The sequence below is a fragment of the Ambystoma mexicanum genome, chromosome 11 (assembly GCF_040938575.1).
Source record: "Ambystoma mexicanum isolate Mex_15411 chromosome 11, UKY_AmexF1_1, whole genome shotgun sequence".
In the NCBI taxonomy this organism is placed as follows: domain Eukaryota; kingdom Metazoa; phylum Chordata; class Amphibia; order Caudata; family Ambystomatidae; genus Ambystoma; species Ambystoma mexicanum.
In genome coordinates, this window is record NC_090934.1 from 753,703,692 (window position 1) to 753,724,035 (window position 20,344).

General features: G+C 50.1%; 1 protein-coding gene across 1 annotated transcript in view; it reads right to left on the minus strand.

Annotated features, from left to right (window-relative positions):
* Positions 1–20,344, minus strand: part of CTR9 (CTR9 homolog, Paf1/RNA polymerase II complex component) — an 861,351-nt gene that overhangs the window by 633,971 nt on the left and 207,036 nt on the right. The window contains exon 6 of the mRNA XM_069623650.1: positions 2,939–3,087. Within this exon, the coding sequence (XP_069479751.1) occupies positions 2,939–3,087 (149 nt within the window). The remainder of the gene's footprint in view (positions 1–2,938; positions 3,088–20,344) is intronic.

Below are 20,344 nucleotides of genomic sequence, written 5' to 3' on the forward strand. Positions count from 1 at the left end.
ACGGCTTCCATTGCTGAAGAGTTTCCAAAGCATGCACCGTCTCAGTGTTTGATTTTATGGCTTGGAGAGAATCATCCACAGACTTCCCGAACTAATTGTCCCCATCGAAGGGCATGTCCAGCACCTTCGACTGAACGCCTTGCAGAATGTTGGTGGCCTTGAGCCAGCCACAATGACGAAGGCAAATGCGGTTGCCCATCTGGCGGAACCCTGCGTCGGCGATGTCCATGGCCACCGTGATGGTGTGGTCCGACGCCACCTCGTTTTCCTGTAGAATCTCCAAAGCTTCCGACCTCTTGTCGTCGGGAATGAAGTCCAGGATGAGAGTGATCTTGAACCACAACTCCTGGTCGTAATGAGCCACGATGGCGAGGGCATTGGTGTCATGATGCCTACCCCCCAGGGATCCAGACCAGGTCCAGCAACCCCGGAAGCAGGCATCAAGTTATTTTGAGCAAGCCCAAAAACCCCTTCTAGGGGCTGTTTGGGTGCGGTCCTGGCGCCTATGGCGCCAGGCTCGTGGCGAGTCAGTCCTGGCACCATAGGCGCCAGTCTCAGAGTAGAACTTACCTGATGCAGACCATGCTGCAAGCTTACCTGATGCAGACCATGCTGCAAGAGCTCCAAGCCAAATGAGGCTTGGAAGGGACTACTTTACCTAGGGACTATTTTTTTACTCGGGCGGGGCTGGGGAGGAATACTTACCTGGGACTACTTTGGAGGCCATTTAAACCACACCCAAATAGCAGCACACGCTTTGCGTTATTCTGCATCCAGCAGCGTAACGCTCACTGTGCCTGCAAGTCTGCATCCAGTCTTCTAACACGCCCGCCTCGAGTTTGGAGCTCCTAGAAAAAGGGAGAAAGAAGGCGAAAAGGTTAGAACAAGAGCAATACCTTTGATCCTTACCTGAATTCCCGATCCATCGTGCCTTCGAGCTGGAAGAAAGAAGTTATTTTATGCGCGTCACCTCGCCTGCTGCAGCGCCTCGCTGAACTCACTGGCCTTCGCAGCATCTTCACATTCCACCGCATCCTCCTGCATGTTCCTGCCGCATTCCGGCACCTAAGGAGTAGACAAGAACAGCAAGGTGAGCTAAGGGAATACGCAGAGGAATATTAGTTACCCCCCCATAGACTTACCTGATTTTACCACCGGGGGTACTATTCCTCTTCACGGGTCGGCGCAGCATCTTCGCCGAACCCTGGCCCCTAAGGGGAAACAAAAGGACAGCAAGGTGAAACAAAGGGACTATCAAGGGGAACCCTCCTCCCACAATAGACTTACCTGATTTTACCGCCGGAGGTATTATTCCCCGAGACTTCATACTGTCTCTCAGCGCCTGAATAAGGGAGAAAGCAACAGGTTACATATTGACATTATTTATCAAACTGTGTTGGAAATACAAAAGTTTACCAGAATATTACCGGTTGCCACGAGGAACTCTTCACTAGGGTCAAGCTGCAATCTGCAAGGAATCGGACAAGAGTGAAAGTCAGGCATTTGAACACTTACGAACTACATACTTTTCGGAGTCAATATTGTTCTGGAACTCACCAAGTCCTTCGAGCCAGTGAAGCAACTGGTTATCAACGCGCCCCTGCGCTCAATGCAAAATGGAGAGCTCATCTTTTCAAACCATCAGTTGAGACTATAAGAGGGGACATCAAAGGTGATCAGTGGGGAGAACAGCGGGGGTGGGGGATTTACACTCAATTCCACGGGTGGTTAATTCCCTTTCTCCATTTGCAGAAGAATATTCCTACGGGCCAAGCAAACGAAGCTAGGTGGGCCAGTCCAGTCCGTCATCTCGGCCCTACGCGTAACATTGGTGGAGACCGCAGCTGTCCAGTTCAGATCGACGCCTCTGTGGGAGCCAGGTGAGCGTAACAGTTGGCGGCCTTGATGGTAGTCGCTTCTTCCTTTTTCGCTGGATACAGGCAGTAAAAACATTCGGAATGCTTGTAGTCCGAGAAGACATTCTGCGAGCCGTAGCAGGAGCAGATCTTGAACAGGGGAGCTGAATCCTTCTCCCCAGACATGGCCCACGCAGCGTAGGTCTGAGAATCTTCTGGAAGCCTCTGTGAAGAAACTCAACGAAATCCACCCTTCAGGGGCGCTGAAGAATCCAAAAAGGAGTCCCCTGTTAATCAGAGGTTGATCGATGGAGCACAAGGCCCAAATGACTGAAAAATAGAGCAAACTGTCAAAAAATGCAAAAAACGCAGTAAAAGCTCAAGAGATGATGAACACTAGGACTCCCTACACTTTAACGTGCAGTAAAAATCTGAAGATGGCTGCCAGAGGAGGGGCTTAGGTAGAGGGCAATCATTGGCTGGGGGCAGCATGACCCAGAGCTTAGTGATTGGTTATTAGGAGAAAGACAGTTCAGAAATTAAACCGATGTATTTCTTTACCGAGGATTCCCAGCCTGACGGGGAATATTCACGAGCATGTGAATCCATGGCAGACACCATGCTGAAGATGAAGATTTCTTTATTATCAAGTATTGTGCGATAATATCACCTGCTAGAATAAATATTGTATTTTTATACATGCCTGTCTGAACTGAATTATTGTGCATCATTATGTGGACTCATTAAGGGCCCCTGACCCCACTTGCACTGTCCTGAGAATAGCATGGACTGCTCTCTACGTTTAGGTTGATTGGGTGTTGGTTAACCTCTCATAGTTCCCTGTTCATTACAACTAGGGTTGCCTCCTAAAATCTGCCCACCAGTCCAGATTCTAGATATCCATCCTAAAAAGAAAAACATTAAAAAACAACAATATTTATGAAATGTGGCGCATATCAGTACCATTACCACTTTTTAGTAAAAAAAATAAAAAATAAATAAATAAAAAAAAAGACATTCACAATTGCTGCAAACCAACATTTCATTAAATGCAACATACAAAAAACAATCTCTACACCTACCTCTTTGTTGTTGAGTTCCAGTACAGCCAATCCAACCAAGGCTCCTACACACTTCGAATTAAGTTCGAGGGCCCTGCCAAAAGCCAGACGAGCTTTATCCAACTTATTCAGTTTTACAAAGCAGTGACCCATACCTAACCGCACTTCCGCTAAGGAGACAGAAAACAAGATTATCATATCTGGACACAAAAGAAATTCATTAACATTAAATATATTTCCCTTCTTGCCTTTCATGCACGTTTTGTAAGCAAAGACCATTTGCATGTACATTTCTTCAATTTTTCTTCCAGAATATTTACTGCAACACAGTTAATAGCCTTGAAGTAGGGTTGCAGCTCTCACATTGAACCAATTTGTTTAGAAGCATGCATGTGACGGTTTGGCAAGAATTGATGAAGTAACAGACTACACAACACTTAACTGCTTGGTATTAGGTAGCCCACCTTTTGGTATAGGTCTGTACTACACAAGTTGGTAGTGTGACTGAGATGCCAGGCCTATCTCAAGAGAGGTAATTGTAAAACTTACACTCAAGGTTTCAGTTATTTATTGAACATCGATTTTTAAAATAAGCACTCTTTAAAAAGGGCAAGGTATCTAACAATCAAATATACTTTAAAATACTTTTCCAGAATCAGCACAAGTTTAGTGGATACTCTTTTAGAGATGCTTTTTACACACTTTCTACACCCAGGGGGGACTTCATTCACAAGGACAGTAATGGCATTTATATATATCACTAGTTCTACTTTGCAGATTCTGAGGTTGCATAAAGGGAAGATTAAAGGAAGGAAAAGATTAAACCGGTGTTAAGCTATTGTATGTAGTAACCCCGTGGAAGATTACACCAGCCTTATCCTCTTGACAATAGATACCCAACTATTGATATAGGTCTGAACTGCACAAGTTGGTAGAGTGATTGAGCAGCCAGACTTATCTCAAGAGGGGTAACTGAGCTGTAGACATACATTCACAGTTACAAGTATCCAAATAACACATACTCAAGGTTGTCTAGTAAAATAAGTATTCATTGAACAGTCAGTTTTAAAATAAGATTTCTTTATAAAGGAAAAGGTGCAACAATAAAATACACTTCAAATACACTTCGTCAGATCCAAGTTAAATAAGTTGATACCCTTTTGGGATGGCACACAGACACTTCCTACACCCTGAGGCGACTTCAAATGCTAGGACACTGTAGACATTGATATATCACTTATGACAACTAAATGCAATACTGAGTTTGTGATTAGGGCAAAGGTTAGGGAAGGAAACAAAGGTCAGCAGGTTCTCTGAACAGTTAAGTACTTCGCAATCCCCCAAAGTAGTATAGGTTAACCCTTTCCCAGCAAAAAAAGTAACGTATGTACGGCCTATGAGGGACAGTAAACACAAAGTCAATGGGTCAGAAGAGTTTGAAGGGAGCCAGAACAGAATGTCAATTGAACAAACTCTAGGGGAGATGAGGCACTTCATGTAGATAGCACACAAATCTTGCAGTGTTATATAGAGTGTGTGTATAAAAGAATCACTGTTGGGCCACAAGCTGAAAGGCTTGTGAAAGCAAAGCTGCAAGCAACTCCGCAGAAAAAGCAGCTTCTTTAAGTCCCCAGTGAGACAGACAAGCTACAAACTAAAAAGGTAGGTACCCCTTTAAGACAGTACCTTAGGTTTGAAGAAGAGGTTCCAGCTGGCTTCTGTACCTGTTGCAGTCCTGCAGATCCTGGGCCTCAGTCGTGGGGACAAGATGGAGGATGTCTGGTGACTGCTGCACTGTGGTTTGAAGGTCGGCGGCAGCAATGGGCTCTTTCCAAATCAGCAGCACTTCAGGGTTTCAGCTACCGGTCAACAGCACCACTGTGGTTCTTAGACACTGTATGCGCTCCCCTTGCTTCTGGGGTCTAGCACCCTGCTGAAGTGGCTCAGGCTTGGGTCGTCCCGCTTCGAGAGGGTCCTGAGGATCTTCCTGGAGCTCGGGACCGGCTTAAAGACTATGCACTTGTTTCTGGTTTTTCGGACCCCTGGCACTCGGTTCCAGCAGCAGCAAGAAAGTACAGCCAGCAAGGAGAGGGGTTCCAGTCAAGATAGTCTTGGGGTCCGTTGGTCCCACCAACCCAAGGGAAGAAGTTGTCCGTTCTGGGATTCTCTAGTCGATAAGGAGATTTGGAGCTTCAGCACTGCAGCAGAGCTTCACCGGGCAAACCAACAGTCCAGCAAGCGTTTCTTCCAGTGTCCTTCTTCGCATTCTTTGTCCAGTGCTGGACTCTGCCTTCTGTCCATGAGACCTCTCCTTTTATGCAGGATTCTCCCATTCATTCGCAGCCTAGCTGTCACTCACACAGCCCGGTGGCAGTCCTGCAAGGACAGCCAGCCAGCCAGCCAGCCAATCACCTAAGGGAATAGTCTGTCCCCCGCCCTCTCTTCGTCCAAAGGTTTCTGTGGCCTGAATAAAAACTCAGGTATTCTCATAGTCTTTCCCACTAAACTGGGTAGCCATGTTAACAGAATGCGTATAAAGAAAAACTTCAGGTTCCATTGGCACTCCTCCTAGGGCCATGTGCCCTATAAATGGCATAAATTTGCACACGTTTAAATTCTGTATCCCTGGAGTAGAGCACACACTGCCATCATCAGTGAAAGAAATCAGCATATTAAGCTTCGTCATTAAACCTCACCCCAGAAGATTAACTGTTGTCTGCCGTGAATACAATATTGGAACAGACATGTCACACTCTCCTATTGAGACTGGTTATTCATCGGTAAAAGGAACTTGTAGCGCCAGAGAAACCTTGTGCATTCATGACATTTCCCAGATATTGGATATTTACCCTCACGTATACATGAGCGAGTTTCACCAGTGTCTACTAAAATAGAAAAAGATCTGCCTCCTATGGTCGCATCAACCCTAGGTTCTTCTTGGGGGGGGGGGGGGAGGTCTGGTCTCACAGATAGTACTGAACACATCAAGTCGCCCTGTGAGCTGTTCTATTGTGGATATATGCTCATCCCTGTACCTGTGAAAGGACTTCCTCCCATCACAGTGACACCCCCTATTCATGTGTTTGCGGTCTGCTGTATCTGCATGGGTGCATGCTGTGACTGCCCTTGTGGTGGATTCAATGGTGTTTGCTGTTGCTGTGCCTGTTGCATTTGAGGCGCTTGAGCTTGATACACCGTCTGATCTTGGCCAAACCCATTCCTAGCTTGTGGGCTATATGCTGGAGGATAAGCTGTCACCCTTCTTGAGACTTGTCCATTCGGTACATACCCTTGGCTCCCACACATGAGTGCAACATGCCCAGTCACACCAGAACATATGGAACAAGTTACTTACCTGTAACTGTTATTCTCCAGCATGGGTCTGGCATGGATTCACATGCTCATGAATATTCCCAGTCAGGCTGGGAATCCTCGGTAAAGAAAAAAATCAGTTTAATTTCTGAACTGTCTTTCTCCTAATAACCAATCACTGAGCTCTGGGTCATACTGCCCCACAGCCAACGGCTGCTCTCTACCTAAGCCCCTTCTCTGGCAGATTTGGTAGCACGTAAAGTGGCAGTTGGACCAAGAGAAGAGCCGCAGAGGGGTAGGCGGAAGGGTTTGCATGTGAATCCATGCCAGACCTATGCTGGAGAACAACAGTTACAGGTAAGTAACTTGTTCCTTCTCCAGCATGGCGTCTGGCATGGATTCACATGCTCATGAATAAAAAGATACAAAGCAGTACACACAGGCATAACCACAGGAGGTGGCAAAGGCTCAACATAAGCATCTCTTACCTCCTCACCAGGCTTACCTTCAAGCGAACAGGTTGTGCAGCACTGCTTGGCCAACTGGACTCCTCCCTGGAATCCCTGTTGACGCAGTAGAACCTTGTGAAGGTGTGCACCGACCTCCACATAGCAGCCCTGCAGATGTCCAGCATGGGCACACCAGACAGGAACTCCGTAGTTGAAGCGATTGCTCTGGTTGAATGGGCTCTCGGGCGGCCAGGCAACGGTCTATTCGTCAACCGGTGACAATGGGTGATGCAGCCAGAGAGCCATCTGGAAATAGAAGCCTTGGCGAGGGCCTTCCCATGGATCACAGGGCCAAAGTTCACAAAAAGTTGCGATGTCTTCCGGAAACTCTTTGTGCAGTCCACATAGAACGTCATCGCTCTAGCCACATCCAGCGAGTGCAAAGTTCTCTCAGCCGGAGACGAAGGCGTCGGAAAAAACCCAAGTAACACCAAGGGCTTGTTTAGATTAAAGTCTGACGGCACCTTGGACATGAAGGAGGGTTGCGTCCATAGCACTACCCTCGTCTCGTGGAATGTCAAATAAGGCGGTTTACATGAGGGCCTGGACCTCTCCCACTCGTCGTGCAGAGGTTATGGATACGAGAAAAGCAGTTTTCCATGACAAGAATGAATGCATAGGCTCGAACAGCGGACCCATGAGCCTAGTCAGCACCACATTGAGTTCCCACGCGGGGACCGGCGCCTTCACTGGCAGGAATGAACGGAACAGTCCTTTGATGAACTCCTTAACCAGACGGTGTGACCATAACGACTACCGTCCCAGAGATCTGGTGTAGCGGGAGATAGCCACCAGATGAACCTTGATGGAGGCATGGGCCAGTCATGCTTTGACGAACGGCAGCAAATACGGCAGTATGGAGCCGTGACTTGTAGAGGGCCGATCTGTGCACAGCACCAAACAGCGAACCTTTTCCATTTATGTCCATGGCATTTTAGAGTAGACAATGCTCTGGCCTTGGCAAGCACCTCCTTGCAGCCCGCTGTGAGATCATAGAACCCCGAACTCGAACGGAGCCAGGCCTTCAGGTTCGGGGATCCTGGGTCGCGGTGCAGAATTGCGCCTCTTTCCCTGGCGAGAAGATCTGTGACCACTGGAAGCTTGACTGGAGGGGACACCGACATGCTGAGAAGGTCCGGGTACCATATCTGCCTCGGGCACACCAGTGCGAGGAGGATCATCCTGCACCGGGAACATTTGAGTTGATTGAATGATGAGTCGAAGAAGCAACGGCAGCGGAGGGAACGCATACAGAAACAGGCCGTCCTAGGGAGAATGAGAATGCGTCCCTCACGCTTCCTGGCTGGGCAAACCTGCTGGCGAAACTCCGGCACTTGAGGTTCGTCGCCGTCTCAAATAGATCGATCTGGGTATTGCCCCATCTGCAGAACAGGTGATCCACTTGGTCCTGCCGAAGCTCCCACTCATTGCAAGAACGTTGCTCCCTGCTGAGGGAGTCAGCGACAGTGTTCTTCACTCCTGCCAGATGAAACGGGATGAGGAACATCCCCTGGGCAACGGACCAGTGCCACAGTTTTTTCGCTTCTTTGGAGAGCACCAGGGACCTGGTGCCCCCCTTTCCTGATGTAAAACATTGTGGTGGTGTTGTCCATGAAGACCTGCACCACCTTGCTATTGAGGGACAGAAGGAAAGACTTGAGGGCCCAAAGCACTGACCACAGCTCCAACACGTTGATGCGCAACGTCTTCTCCGGTAGCCACAGGCCTCTTGCTTGAAGACTTCCGTGTGAGCTCCCCATCCTTCCAGGGAGGCGTCAGTCGTGACCATCTCCTGGTGCGGTGGGGTCTGTAAGTCCGCACCTCAGGACAAATGTGCGCGAATTCCCCACCAACCAATCGCTCGACGGAAACTCTCGTCGAGTGCAATCTTGTTCTCAAAGCTTCCCGACACTTGTATCCAAATGGCGTCGAGGAACTCCTGTAGCGGACACATCCGTAGCCTGCACAGCCGAATGAGATAGAATATATATATATATATTATATATATATATATATATATATATATATATATATATATATATATATATATATATATATATATACACGCATGACAATATCATGCCGAGCAGAGACTTGATGGACCGCACCCTTGCAATATTCAGGGCCAACAGCCATTGTACCTTGCCCAAGATCGGCACGATCTTCTCCTCAGACGGAGACGCTAGGCACAACACTGTTGAGTTGCGATTCCAGAAACAGCGCATCCAGGGATGGAATCAAGCAGGACTTTGCATAGTTCACCGAGAACCCCAGATCCATCAAAAGGCAGACGGTCCTTGCCGTGTGGTCAACGGCAATGTCCTTTGAGCTGGCCCGAATGAGCCCGTCGTCCAAGTAGGGGCACACGCGGATCCCTTGTAGACGCAGCAGTGATGCCACTGGCGCCAGGCGCTTGGTGAAAACCCTTGGCAGACCTTCCAGGATTTTTCGGCATCAACACTTTTGTTTTGCTATTGTCACCCCGAGTGGGAAGGGGATGCCCAGACGTGGGTCCCTGGCCTGCTGGGCCTAGAGACCCAAGCTACTCCTCACTGATGACGCCCAACAAGGCTGAAACATGCCTGGGGATGCTTGTGGTCTCGTGCAAAAGGGATGTGACCTAGCAGTTCGGGCTGGACTACCCCTTTGGGGGTGGGACCAAGCCTGATTTGCATATGGTTTTTCCCCTTTTGTAATGGCTTGGCAGGCGAAGAAAGATGGTCTGGAGGGTTGCCCAGAGCAATGCCAGAGATCAAGATTTATTCTAAACCTTCCAGCCATCAACTCTTGTTTTGCTATGGCAAATTTTGTGGCATGAAATGGCAAATTTTGCGGCACAAACCTTTATTTATTGCAGCATTTTTGCGGGACATTTGGTATTAACTGGAGGGTGTAAGATTGCCACATTGCAGGAAATAGAGTACAAGGCTGCAACAGAGCCAAGGTATCATTATTATGTATCTTTTGTATTAATGTAATAGTAAGAGTGCCAGATGTCTCTGGCTTGGCAGAACAGTGTTTCATTTGGCTAAATTTCTGGTTTAATGTTAATACTATTAACTAGGCATGAACTAAATTGATCATTATCAATTGTAATGCTGAAAATATTCCCCTTCTATGTTCTCCAATCCCCCAAACACCCACACACCTCTCTCACCAACAAACATCTCACCAACTCTCCATCACAAATACTCATGTGCTATGCCACACTGTCAAGTCACAATTTGCACTGCCCAGCCCCTGCGGCACTCCAAATCATACTCCCAACTCACACCTTACACTCTACAATTCCTCCCACAATATACAGTCCTTCATTCTTTTGTGCTGCTTCTGCATCTTGCATCCTTTCTCCCATTCTATCGCACTCTTCCCTCATCCTTTTTCCCCAATCTGCAGCTCACTGCCTCTTTCTGGCCAACCGCTTCCTCTCTGCTTTCTGGCTCACTGACCACACGCTCCCTATACTTTGTGTAACTCTGCTCGCTCTCAGATTTCTGGCCCAACGCATCACTGCTTCCTCTGCTCTCTTGTGCAGCGTTTCCTCCTCTGACCCACTGCTCTCCGTCTGCTTTCTTGCCTATCACTTCACATCTCACCCATCACTCTCCCTCTCTCACAGTGTAAACATGTTTTTATTTTTTTTAAATGTAGATTTTGACCCAGTTCCTCAAATAATGGGGCATTTAAAAAAATATGCTATTTTTAGACAGCCCATTTTTGGAAATGAGCAGGTCACCTTATTCTCAAAAGGTGACAGGCACATTTCCACAGGCTTGAGCTGTAGTGCAAATTGTGCGCTGGCCAGCTGCCTTGAATGGTGTTCTGGGTTGTTTGATCGAAGTGTAATTATTTGAGGCGGAATTGACCGTAGTAAATTTCGCTGTGAATTGATTTGCACTTCAGCCAAACAACCCAAAATGTACCTTTCACCACCATCTCACCCCCCCCTACTTAACTGCTTGGTCGCTACCGCTTCCCCTGCAACCCTGCGGTGCCAGATCCGTCCTAACGCGGGTCAGACTCCACAGGGTCCCTTTTTCGATATTTTCTTTTTTTTCTGTCCCCGCCTCCAATTTTGAGGAAAAAGGGGAAAACACTTCTGCAACCAACCTAGACCAAAAATACTGAAGATGGGGAGCGGGTGACACCCCCGCAACACATGTTCAGTATTTATAAAAATCGATCGAATAGTACTGGACGAAATAGGTCAAATTGTAACATTCGATTTTTGTCATCAAAATGGGCAATACTTTGAATAGAATCGCTCTCCCGACAGTGTTCTGCAAGCTCCCAGCGCCTTTCACAGGGACAGGCCCTCCAGGTGCCTGCCGCTGTAAAATGCAACCCAAAAAATGCATTTTTATCCTGTTTGAGGAACAGAAATGCAAGCAACACAGCAGCGGTTCATACCATAAAAGAAATGAAGGGTCAGGAAAGACCCTGTCATGCAGCGACAGCCCCACATCCCGTGCGCGTAGGGTTGCCTACAATTTCTGCACATTTAAAAGTGCATCTTGCTTGGAAATGAGGGATGCGCTTTTAAATTGACAGAAACGCCACTTTATTTGATCAAGGAGGTGAAAAGTAAAACTTTTTTTTTAAAGATAATGATTTTGCACAAAACGGCCGTTTTTGCGGCATTTTGCGCAAAACGGCCGTTTTTGCAGGATCGCAAAATCGCTATATACTGGAGGGTCTGCCTTGGCGCCGACTACAATCTGAAGGGAAGGGCCTTTAATTGGTAATGCTGCCCTTGAACCACGAAGTGCAGAAACTTGCGATGCCCTGTGAATGGGGATGTAGACGTAAGCATCCCCCCCAAGTCCAGCGACGACAGGAAGTCCCCCTCTTCCAGCTGTCCAAGCACATGCTGAAGAGTCACCATCCGGAACTTCTGGGACTTGATGCATTTATTTAGACAACAGAGGTCTAGGATGGGCCTCCAGCCCCTGGTCTTTTTTACAAGGAAGTAACAAGAGTACACTCCAGAGCCCTGAAGCCTCTTGGGACGAGCTCCATCGCGCCATTCTTCAGCATTGCCCACACCTCCTGCAGCAGCTGAGGTATGTGGTTTTCCTGCCGGGCCACCGGTGGTATAGGACCACTTCTGTTGAAATTCCAGGGTGTGTCCCTTGGTCGAGAGCGCCCAGCGCCAGACAGTCAGTGGAGATGGTCTTCCATATGCCGATGAAATTCGCCAGCCGGTCTCCCACCGGGGTGCACGGGTGGGGGCCCGACGCCACGGCCGGTTCAATCCTGCTTGGATGTCGAATGTCAGGCGAATATTGCCCTCGTAGTGTAGCCAAAGAGTTCTTCTGACTATTATACCCCGCTGGCTGGAATAAACAACCAGTGCGATCTAGTAGCCAAAAGATAGGATGCCAAACGAAGACCAAGTTGGCTGCAGTACTCAGGATAAGGTGCGCCGACACAGGAGTATAGGTAGACTGGAAGCGACTGCAAGGAAAGTGACGGAAGTTATCCACAATCCGTAACAGTAATACAATGCAAGTAATCAATAACAGAGTACTGACCTTTGAGTTAAAAACTCTCAAACCCAAGGGAGTGTGCCAGGCAATTTACCAGTTTACCCCTGTGAATCAGCAAATGCAACAATAAATGCTAGCGACTGGAATTGGCAAGCTAATAATTACAAAGTGAATGTTCAGAATACACCTTTATCGTGAAAGAAACTGTACTGGAGCAGTTGAGGCAATGAAGATTTGTGGGTCTGAAGTGGGATGCAGGAAATCCAAACCGAATCTACCCCGACGGAACGAGGACGCCCAAGCAGAATTCACAGGCAGTCTCAAGTCTAAAGTAAACATAAGGTTTCAAATCCAAAGGCGAATCCACAACCAAAATCCAAAAAAATCCATAATCCAAGGCAGTTCAAATGAAGTCCGACAAAATCCCCAGGTAGCCCGCAAGATCCGAAGGAATTCCCAAGTGGCATTAGTCTGAAAAGAAATCCGTAAGGCAACAAACGTAGGCTTTATTCATAGTCCGTGGACGTTCCGAGGTCGAAGCACTACAATGAAGGCAGCGAACAATTCCAAAAAACCAAGGCGACAGAAGACAAGCAGAATCCAGGGACAGTCCGAAGTACGATACACAGGAAGGTAGTTCCAAGAAGGGCGTATAAAGGGAGGGAAGGTAAACAAGAATCAATGATACGAAGTAACGCCACTGGAAACCAGGAAGTTCAGAAGCACCGAGTGATACACGGCTGCTTTTTTTTAAACAATCACGTGAGCGCATAGTGATCACGTGACCACACTAGCATCACGCCGGAGGCGGGGCATTGAAGAAATGAAGGGGCGCCAGCGTTGCCAGGCCAACTTCCATGCACCTGGTAGTCCTCGTCTTAAAGGCCCAGAACCTGTTTGAGCACAACTTCTCTTATCAACGAAAAAGGGGGCCACAAATCTTGAGCCTGAAGCTTTATTCATTACATTGAAGGACCTCCTTGGGGACCCTGGCAACGACGTCGCTCTCCGAAGTCCTTGGAATAGCCCCCATTTTCTTGGGCCAACGAACGGGAGGGTTGGCGGTAAGACAAGGCACCTCCACTGAAACCTTTGGAGGACGCTTGGGACTTGCCACCTGAGGCCCAAAACGATGGCCGTTGCTGCTGAAGCGTGCCCAAGGCACTAGCCGTCTCTGTGTCTGTCTTGATGGCCTGAAGAGACATCCACGGCCTTCCCGAACAAATTGTCCCTGTCAAATGGGCATGTCCAACACCCTCGACTCAAAGTCCTGATGTAAATTGGTGGCCCTTAGCCAGCCGCGTCGACGAAGGAAAACACTGTTGCCCATTTGGCAGAACCCCGTGTCAGCGATGTCCGTGGCCACCATGATGGCGTGGTCCGACGCCACCTCCCCTTCCTGCAGAATCTCCAAAGCTTCCGACCTCTTGTCGGGAAGGAAGTCCAGGAGGGGAGCGATTTTGAACCGCAGCTCCCGGTCGTAACGTGCCACAATGGCGAGAGCGTTGGCGGCCTTGATGGCCGTCGCCGGTGATGTGACAACTTCCCCTCACTGTCCGGGGGGCAAGAGGGGAGGGTGGAGGCCGCCGTAGACGAGGAGCCCGAAGACTTCTTAGCTGCTGCCGAAGCCACAGAGTCTGGCGACGGTTAGGACCGCAAGCACCCTGTACTTCTCATAACGGTCCCTTTTTGCCAGGGCCGTGGAAGGGTTCTTCATGAGGGCCAACCCCTTGTCTCAAATGTCATCCAGGAGTGGGACCGAAAGGACAGTCTTCCTCTTGGCCTCGCAGCACTGGTATAGGGAACCTTCCTTCTCAGGAATGAGCTGCAAAGCCCCGGAGATCATGGCGTGAAACAAGCTCATCTCATCGGGTGGCGAAGATCTGGGAGGTGGAGAAGGGAGGTCCCCCAACCCGCCATCGTCCGTGCCCATCGTTGCGTGTCAGGCTCCGTCTCATCCCTCGGGGTTGAGGGAGGCGAAGGGTGGGAAGGAGGTGGAGGGTGAACTTTCTTCTTCTTGGTCGGTGGTTGCCCCTGTCGGTACCAGTGCCGCGGGAGGGGCCGCCGTGCAACCGGCATCCTCGTCTGGATCTCCGAGACCAGATTATGCAAAACCGAGAATGTTTGTCGCGATATCTCCAGGGGGCCGCTGAGGCAGCTGTGGTGACGGAGGGGAAGGTGGAGCCGGTGACTGCAGCGTAGGCTGGTCGCCCAGGCCCCCACCGCCTTGATGTTCCTCGTCATCGTCGCCCACGCCTGAATCCTTGCCGTAGGGTCGGCTCGCGACGCTCCGCTCCTCCTGGATGGTCTGGAGGCAGGTAAGCTCCTCCTCTATATCCATGCACTGCAGGACTAACAGCCACCCCGACCTCCTTCTCTGTGACCAGGGGGGGACAGTGTTCGGAAGGATTCCCATTTATGTGTAATTTTCCCTCCAGTTGTGAACCCCCAACTTTTTGCTGATGTTTAACACCATAGTCTGACTTTACCAGGGTAGCCCAGCCTTCTACTGCACTCCTCTGGGCTTTTCGCTCACTCCTTATGGGGAAACTGACATGCCCTTAAGACAGTCAGTACTGGGAGACTTGATTTTTTTTTTTAGGAGAAGCGTGGATGTGTCTTGGCCAGGGCTGGTGGCAGCTTATTTCGTACATTTCTAACCCTCTCCTGCCAGGTAAACAGTGATTGCTGCGTTTGGCATGAATAGGTGGCTTGGCTCCAAAATGGGCATGCCCCGAGGTTCTTTGTCCTGTCCTTTGGCTATCTTGCCCCTTCTCCAGGTCGACCCGACCCGGGTCAGTCCTTATTTGGGCATGCATTCTCCTGCTAAACGCCAAGCTTTCGTGGGCTTCTCATTCGCATGCCTTGTGTGTGTGCCTCCAGATGTGGGCTGAAACGTCTGGTTTCAATACACATCCTGCGTGCCAGAATGTCTGGAGTGCTGTGAATGCCTGGGACCACAGTGGTCCGTGATTGGTCCACTCATGGTATACCTGTATGTGAGCAGATCTCCCATTGGGTCCTCTTCGTTTTGGGGCGAAGGAGATTCGGGATAAGAGAAGGCCCCAAAAACACATTCCATGTCGACCTCTGGACTTCTCACTGAAGGAAGGATAGGATCCAAGTATCCTGAAACTAAGAAGCTGAGTCGACGAACCACTGGTGACCCGCTGGAAGGTTTGGCAACCTGAGCTTGCTGTCGTCCCGTGGGACCCCTCTATATCTAGTCGTCCTAAAAGGTTTGCGAAGACGCTTCGACCCATTGGAATAGTGGGACCAACTATTCTCGGCACCTTCTTCAAACCCTGCAAATAAGCCTTCTCGGAAGTGTCCCTGGCCAACCAGCGGGCTGACCAGCTTATGCAGACTCTTTGCCCAGATTCCACCTCCATTTCGAGGAGGCCCTCGAAACTTGGTAAATCGCTAGCTCTGTGTTCCCAGCACCCTCACACCGAATTTCATACACTTGGCGTTCCCAGGTCTGAAGTGAGACGAGTGTGCCCGAAACAGAGTATACGCGGTTACCTTGTCGCCCAGCCTAGGTGACGACCTTTGCAGGCGCCTCTCTCGCTCCTGAAACCTGCTGCAGTGAAACTGGCCTGATCCATCCACCAGGAGCGGAGAAATCGACACTGTCCCGTTAGGGAATCATTGCTGTATCTTCGTCGCTGAAAGCCTCAGAGCCGCCAAATTGTCGTACTTGAACCTGCAACCAAAGTGGACTCGACTGCTGAAGTTTGGTCCGGAGTGCGCCGGGGGTCAGTGAGTAATCACAACCCTAACCAGTGGCCCCTAGCGCCTCCATCCATTTTTACACATGAGTGGCCCCTGGGGGCCCCTCGCCTTTCCACTGTTAGTGCGAACTAGCAAACTATTCCCAACTCTGCCCTCAAGTGGAGACCCTTCTCGAATAGTGGGAACCTATTCTTCATCGCCTCACCCACCTTCCTGAGTTGCTGCAGACACTTGAAGAGACCCCGTTTTGCCCATTTGAACTGCCGCATGCGTTGGCATTGCATGTACATTTGAGTATTAGGCTCCACTTTCTTAGGGATTGGACTGCCTCTTAGTTAGGATTGTGTTGGATGCAGACGGGACTAAAGACTATTTGCACTGCCGGTTTCCTTCCCCTTTTAGGTTGTGGACCAATTTCGTGCATTATCCCTTTAGACCCCAATGGTCTTGTATATATGTATTTTGATAGGATTGTGTTGGCATAGTAGTATTAATGTGATATGATTTGTGTGTTGAAACTCAAAGGCCTTGAAATAAATGTATTTGTATTTTTAATATATATACACCTGACTGGGAGTGATTTGTAAGTGTCCTTTACACTGTGTGCTCATTGAGGTCTTTCAGTCACCCTCACCCCTGAGACCTAGTCTTGATCGCAGCCAAGCTACCTTGATTGGTTTGGCTTGTCCAGAAGGTTACCCTGTTCCAAGAAACTAGGCTGGCCTCCTGAACCTCTGACCACCAGATCAGAGTTCAGAAATCCATCTTAACAGACAGTTTTGTGAAATGACTGGCATCATCGTCTCCGGTGTCTTCTCTATGGGCTGAAAAGAGGACTCCGTCCTGGCAGGCTGGGATACTCTCGCCTTCGGGGCCGTGTCCTGCATTTCCGCCATGGCGGCCTTCGCAAGTGACGCCACCACCCCTTCGATGGAAGGCTGGGCCTTCGTCGGATGTACCTGGGCCTTCACGGTCTTGGTCAAACCCACAGCCTTCTCCTTAAGGGGGTGGGAGGGAGGTTCAGCGCCCGCTCCCCCTTGGACTTATCCTGCGTGCCTGTCCTGGGCTTCTCCTCGGGTTTGCCTGGATAGTCTGACTTCCTCTTTGACGAAGATCCCGAGCATTGGCAGGTGATCGAAGTCGCTGGAGACACTGTACTCGCCCTGGGCGCCGCAGAGCCGGTCACAACGGCGCTCCTGGTGACAGTGGACTCACGGTGCTTGGCCTTTTGGTGGGCCCCCATGGGAGGAGCGCCCTCAAAGGTCTTAGAAGCCTGCTCAGTTTTCTTGGTAGCAGGGGAGGCATGATGCTGGGACCCATCCAGAGCAGGGGCCTTGGCCTGCAGCCACTCCTTGAGCCGCCGATTCCGATTCTTCAGTGTGCGGGGCACCATCATCTGACAAAACGCAGTCGTCCACCACGTGCGTTGGGTCCGGGTACAGTCAGTAGAGGCACTTAGAATGCTTTTCGTCTGAGAATACATTCTGCAAGCCACGTAAAAATCTTGAAAAGTGGAGCTGAATCCTCCTCCTCAGACATGTCCACGCGGCGTAGGCCTTGAAGAAACTTCTGGAATCCTCCACAAAGAAACTCGATGAAATTCACCCTTGAGGGGCACTGAAGAACACAAAAAACGGGTCCCTATTAATCGGAAGGTAAAATCGAGGTAGCGCAAGGCTCGATTGATTGAAAAAATTGAGTAAACTCTTTGAAAAAGTGCAAACGTAGTAAAAGCTCGAGCCAAGCACGAGGACTCCCAACACCAACGTGCAATAAACATCTGAAGATGGTTGCCAGAGGAGGGACTTAGGTAGAGGGTAGTCATTGGCTGGTGATAGTATGACCCAGAGCTCAGTGATTGGTTATTAAGAGAAGGAACAAGTTACTTACCTGTAACTGTTCTCCAGCATGGGTCTGGCATGGATTCACATGCTCATGAATATTCCCAGTCAGGCCGGGAATCCTCGGTATAGAAAAAAAATCAGTATCAGTTTCGTTTCTGATCCGTCATTCTTAGTAGTAACCAATCACTGGTCTCTGGGTCATACTGCCCCCAGCCAATGACTGCCCTCTCCCTAAGCCCCGCCCCGCCCCGCCTCTGGCAGCCATCCTCAGATTTGGTAGCACGTAAAGTGGCAGTATGACCAAGTGAACAGCCGCAGAAGGATAGGCGGGAGGGTTCGCATGTTAATCCATGCCAGACCCATGCTGGAGAACAACAGTTACAGGTAAGTAACTTGTTCCTTCTCCAGCATGCGGTCTGGCATGGATTCACATGCTCATGAATATAAGAATACATAGCAGTATGCACATGTACAACCACGGGAGGTGGCAACAGGCTCAACATTAAGCAATACCAAAACACTCAACATTAACCATTTCTTAGCTCCTCACCAGGCTCACCTTAAGCGAACAGGTTGCGCAGCACTGCTTGGCAGACCCTGGAGTCCCAATCGACGCAGTAGAATCTCGTGAAGGTGTGTGTCGACCTCCACGTCGCAGCCCTGCAGATGTCGAGCAGGGGCACACCAGAAAGGAACGCCATGGTAGCAGCGATCGCTCTGGTCGAGTAGGCTCTCAGACGGCCGGGCAGCGGTTGGTTTGCCAACCGGTGACAGTGCATGATGCAGCCGGAAAGCCATCTAGAAATGGAAGCCTTTGAGAGAGCCTTCCCTTGATTCACAGGCCCAAAGTTTACAAACAGCTGTGATGTCTTCCGAAATCTCTTTGTGCGGTCCACGTAGAACTTCAGCGCTCTGGCTACGTCCAGCGAGTGCAGAGTCCTCTCAGCCAATGACGAAGGCGACGGGAAGAAAACTGGCAACACCAAGGGTTTGTTGAGGTGGAAGTCCGACGGCACCTTGGGCATGAAGGAGGGGTGCGTCCTCAGCACCACCCTCGTGTCGTGAAAAGTCAATTATGGTGACTTGCAAGATAGGGCCTGGATCTCTCCCACTCGTCGTGTGGAGGTGATGGCCACGAGAAAAGCTGTCTTCCACGACAGAAACTTCAACGGTGCTGAATGCATAGGCTCAAATGGGCCCTCCCCCCCCCCCATGAGCCTGGTCATCACCACGTTGAGCTCCCACGCCGGGGCAGGGGCGTTCACCGGCGGGAATGATCGGAACAATCCTTTCATGAATTCCTTCACCAGCCGATGAGACCACAAGGACGCCTGTCCCGTAGTCTTGGTGTATCGTGAGACGGCGGCCAGATGTATTTTGATGGAAGCGTGAGCTAGTCCAGCCTTGGCCAATGACAGTAGGTACGGCAGTACTTGAGGGGCCGTAATCTGCAGAGGGTTAATCTTCTGTGCACGGCACCAGACAGAGAACCTCTTCCATTTATGCCCGTAGCACTTGAGAGTTGAGGACGCCCTGGCCTTTGCAAGAACCTCTCTGCAGTCGGCTGGAATGTCGTACCCTCCAAACTCTAGTGCTGCAGGAGCCAGGCCTGCAAGTTCAGCGACTCTGGGTTGTGATGAAGAATGGCGCCTCCTTCTCTGGATAGAAGATCCGCGTCCGTCGGCAGCTTGACTGGTGTGGACGCTGACAAGTCCAGAAGGTCCGGGAACCAGATCTGTCTCGGCCACGCCGGTGCGACGAGGATTATACTGCACCGGGACTTCTTGAGCTGGTTGATGAGCCGGAGCAGCAATGGCAACGGAGGGAACGCATAAAGAAATAGGCCGTCCCAGGGGAACGAGAAATCATCGCCCATGCTCCTCGGCTGGGGGAACCTGCTGGCGAGCCTCCGGCACTTGGAGTTCGTCACAGTCGCAAAGAGATCGATCTGGGGTTCGCCCCATCGACGGAAGAGTCGATCCACTTGATCCTGGCGTAGTTCCCCACTCGTGGCACGAGCGCAGCTCTCTGCTGAGTGTGTCGGCGATGGCGTTTTTTATTCCTGCCAGATGAAAAGGCACCAGAAACATCCCTTGGGTGACGGCCCAATGCCACAGATCCTGGGCTTCCTTGGATAGGGCAGGGGATCTGGTTCCACCCTGCTTCAGGATGTAGAACATCGTGGTGGTGTTGTCGGTGAAGATTCTCACCACCTTACCCTTGAGGGACGGAAGAAAAGACCTGAGGGCCCAGAACACAACGCGGAGCTCCAAGATGTTGATGTGGAGAGACTTCTCCTCCGGGAGCCAAAGGCCTCTCGCGTGAAGATCTCCGGAGTGCGCTCCCCAACCTTCCAGGGAGGCATCCGTCGTCACTGTCACCTGGTGAGCTGGGGTCTGAAAGTCTGTGCCCGCCGACAGATGAGAGCGGGTACCCCACCACCGGACTGCCTGTCGGAATGTCTCGTTCAGTGGGCTCCTGTCCTCGAAGCTGCCCGTCGACTAGACCCAGCGGGCGTCTAGGAACTCTTGTAAGGGG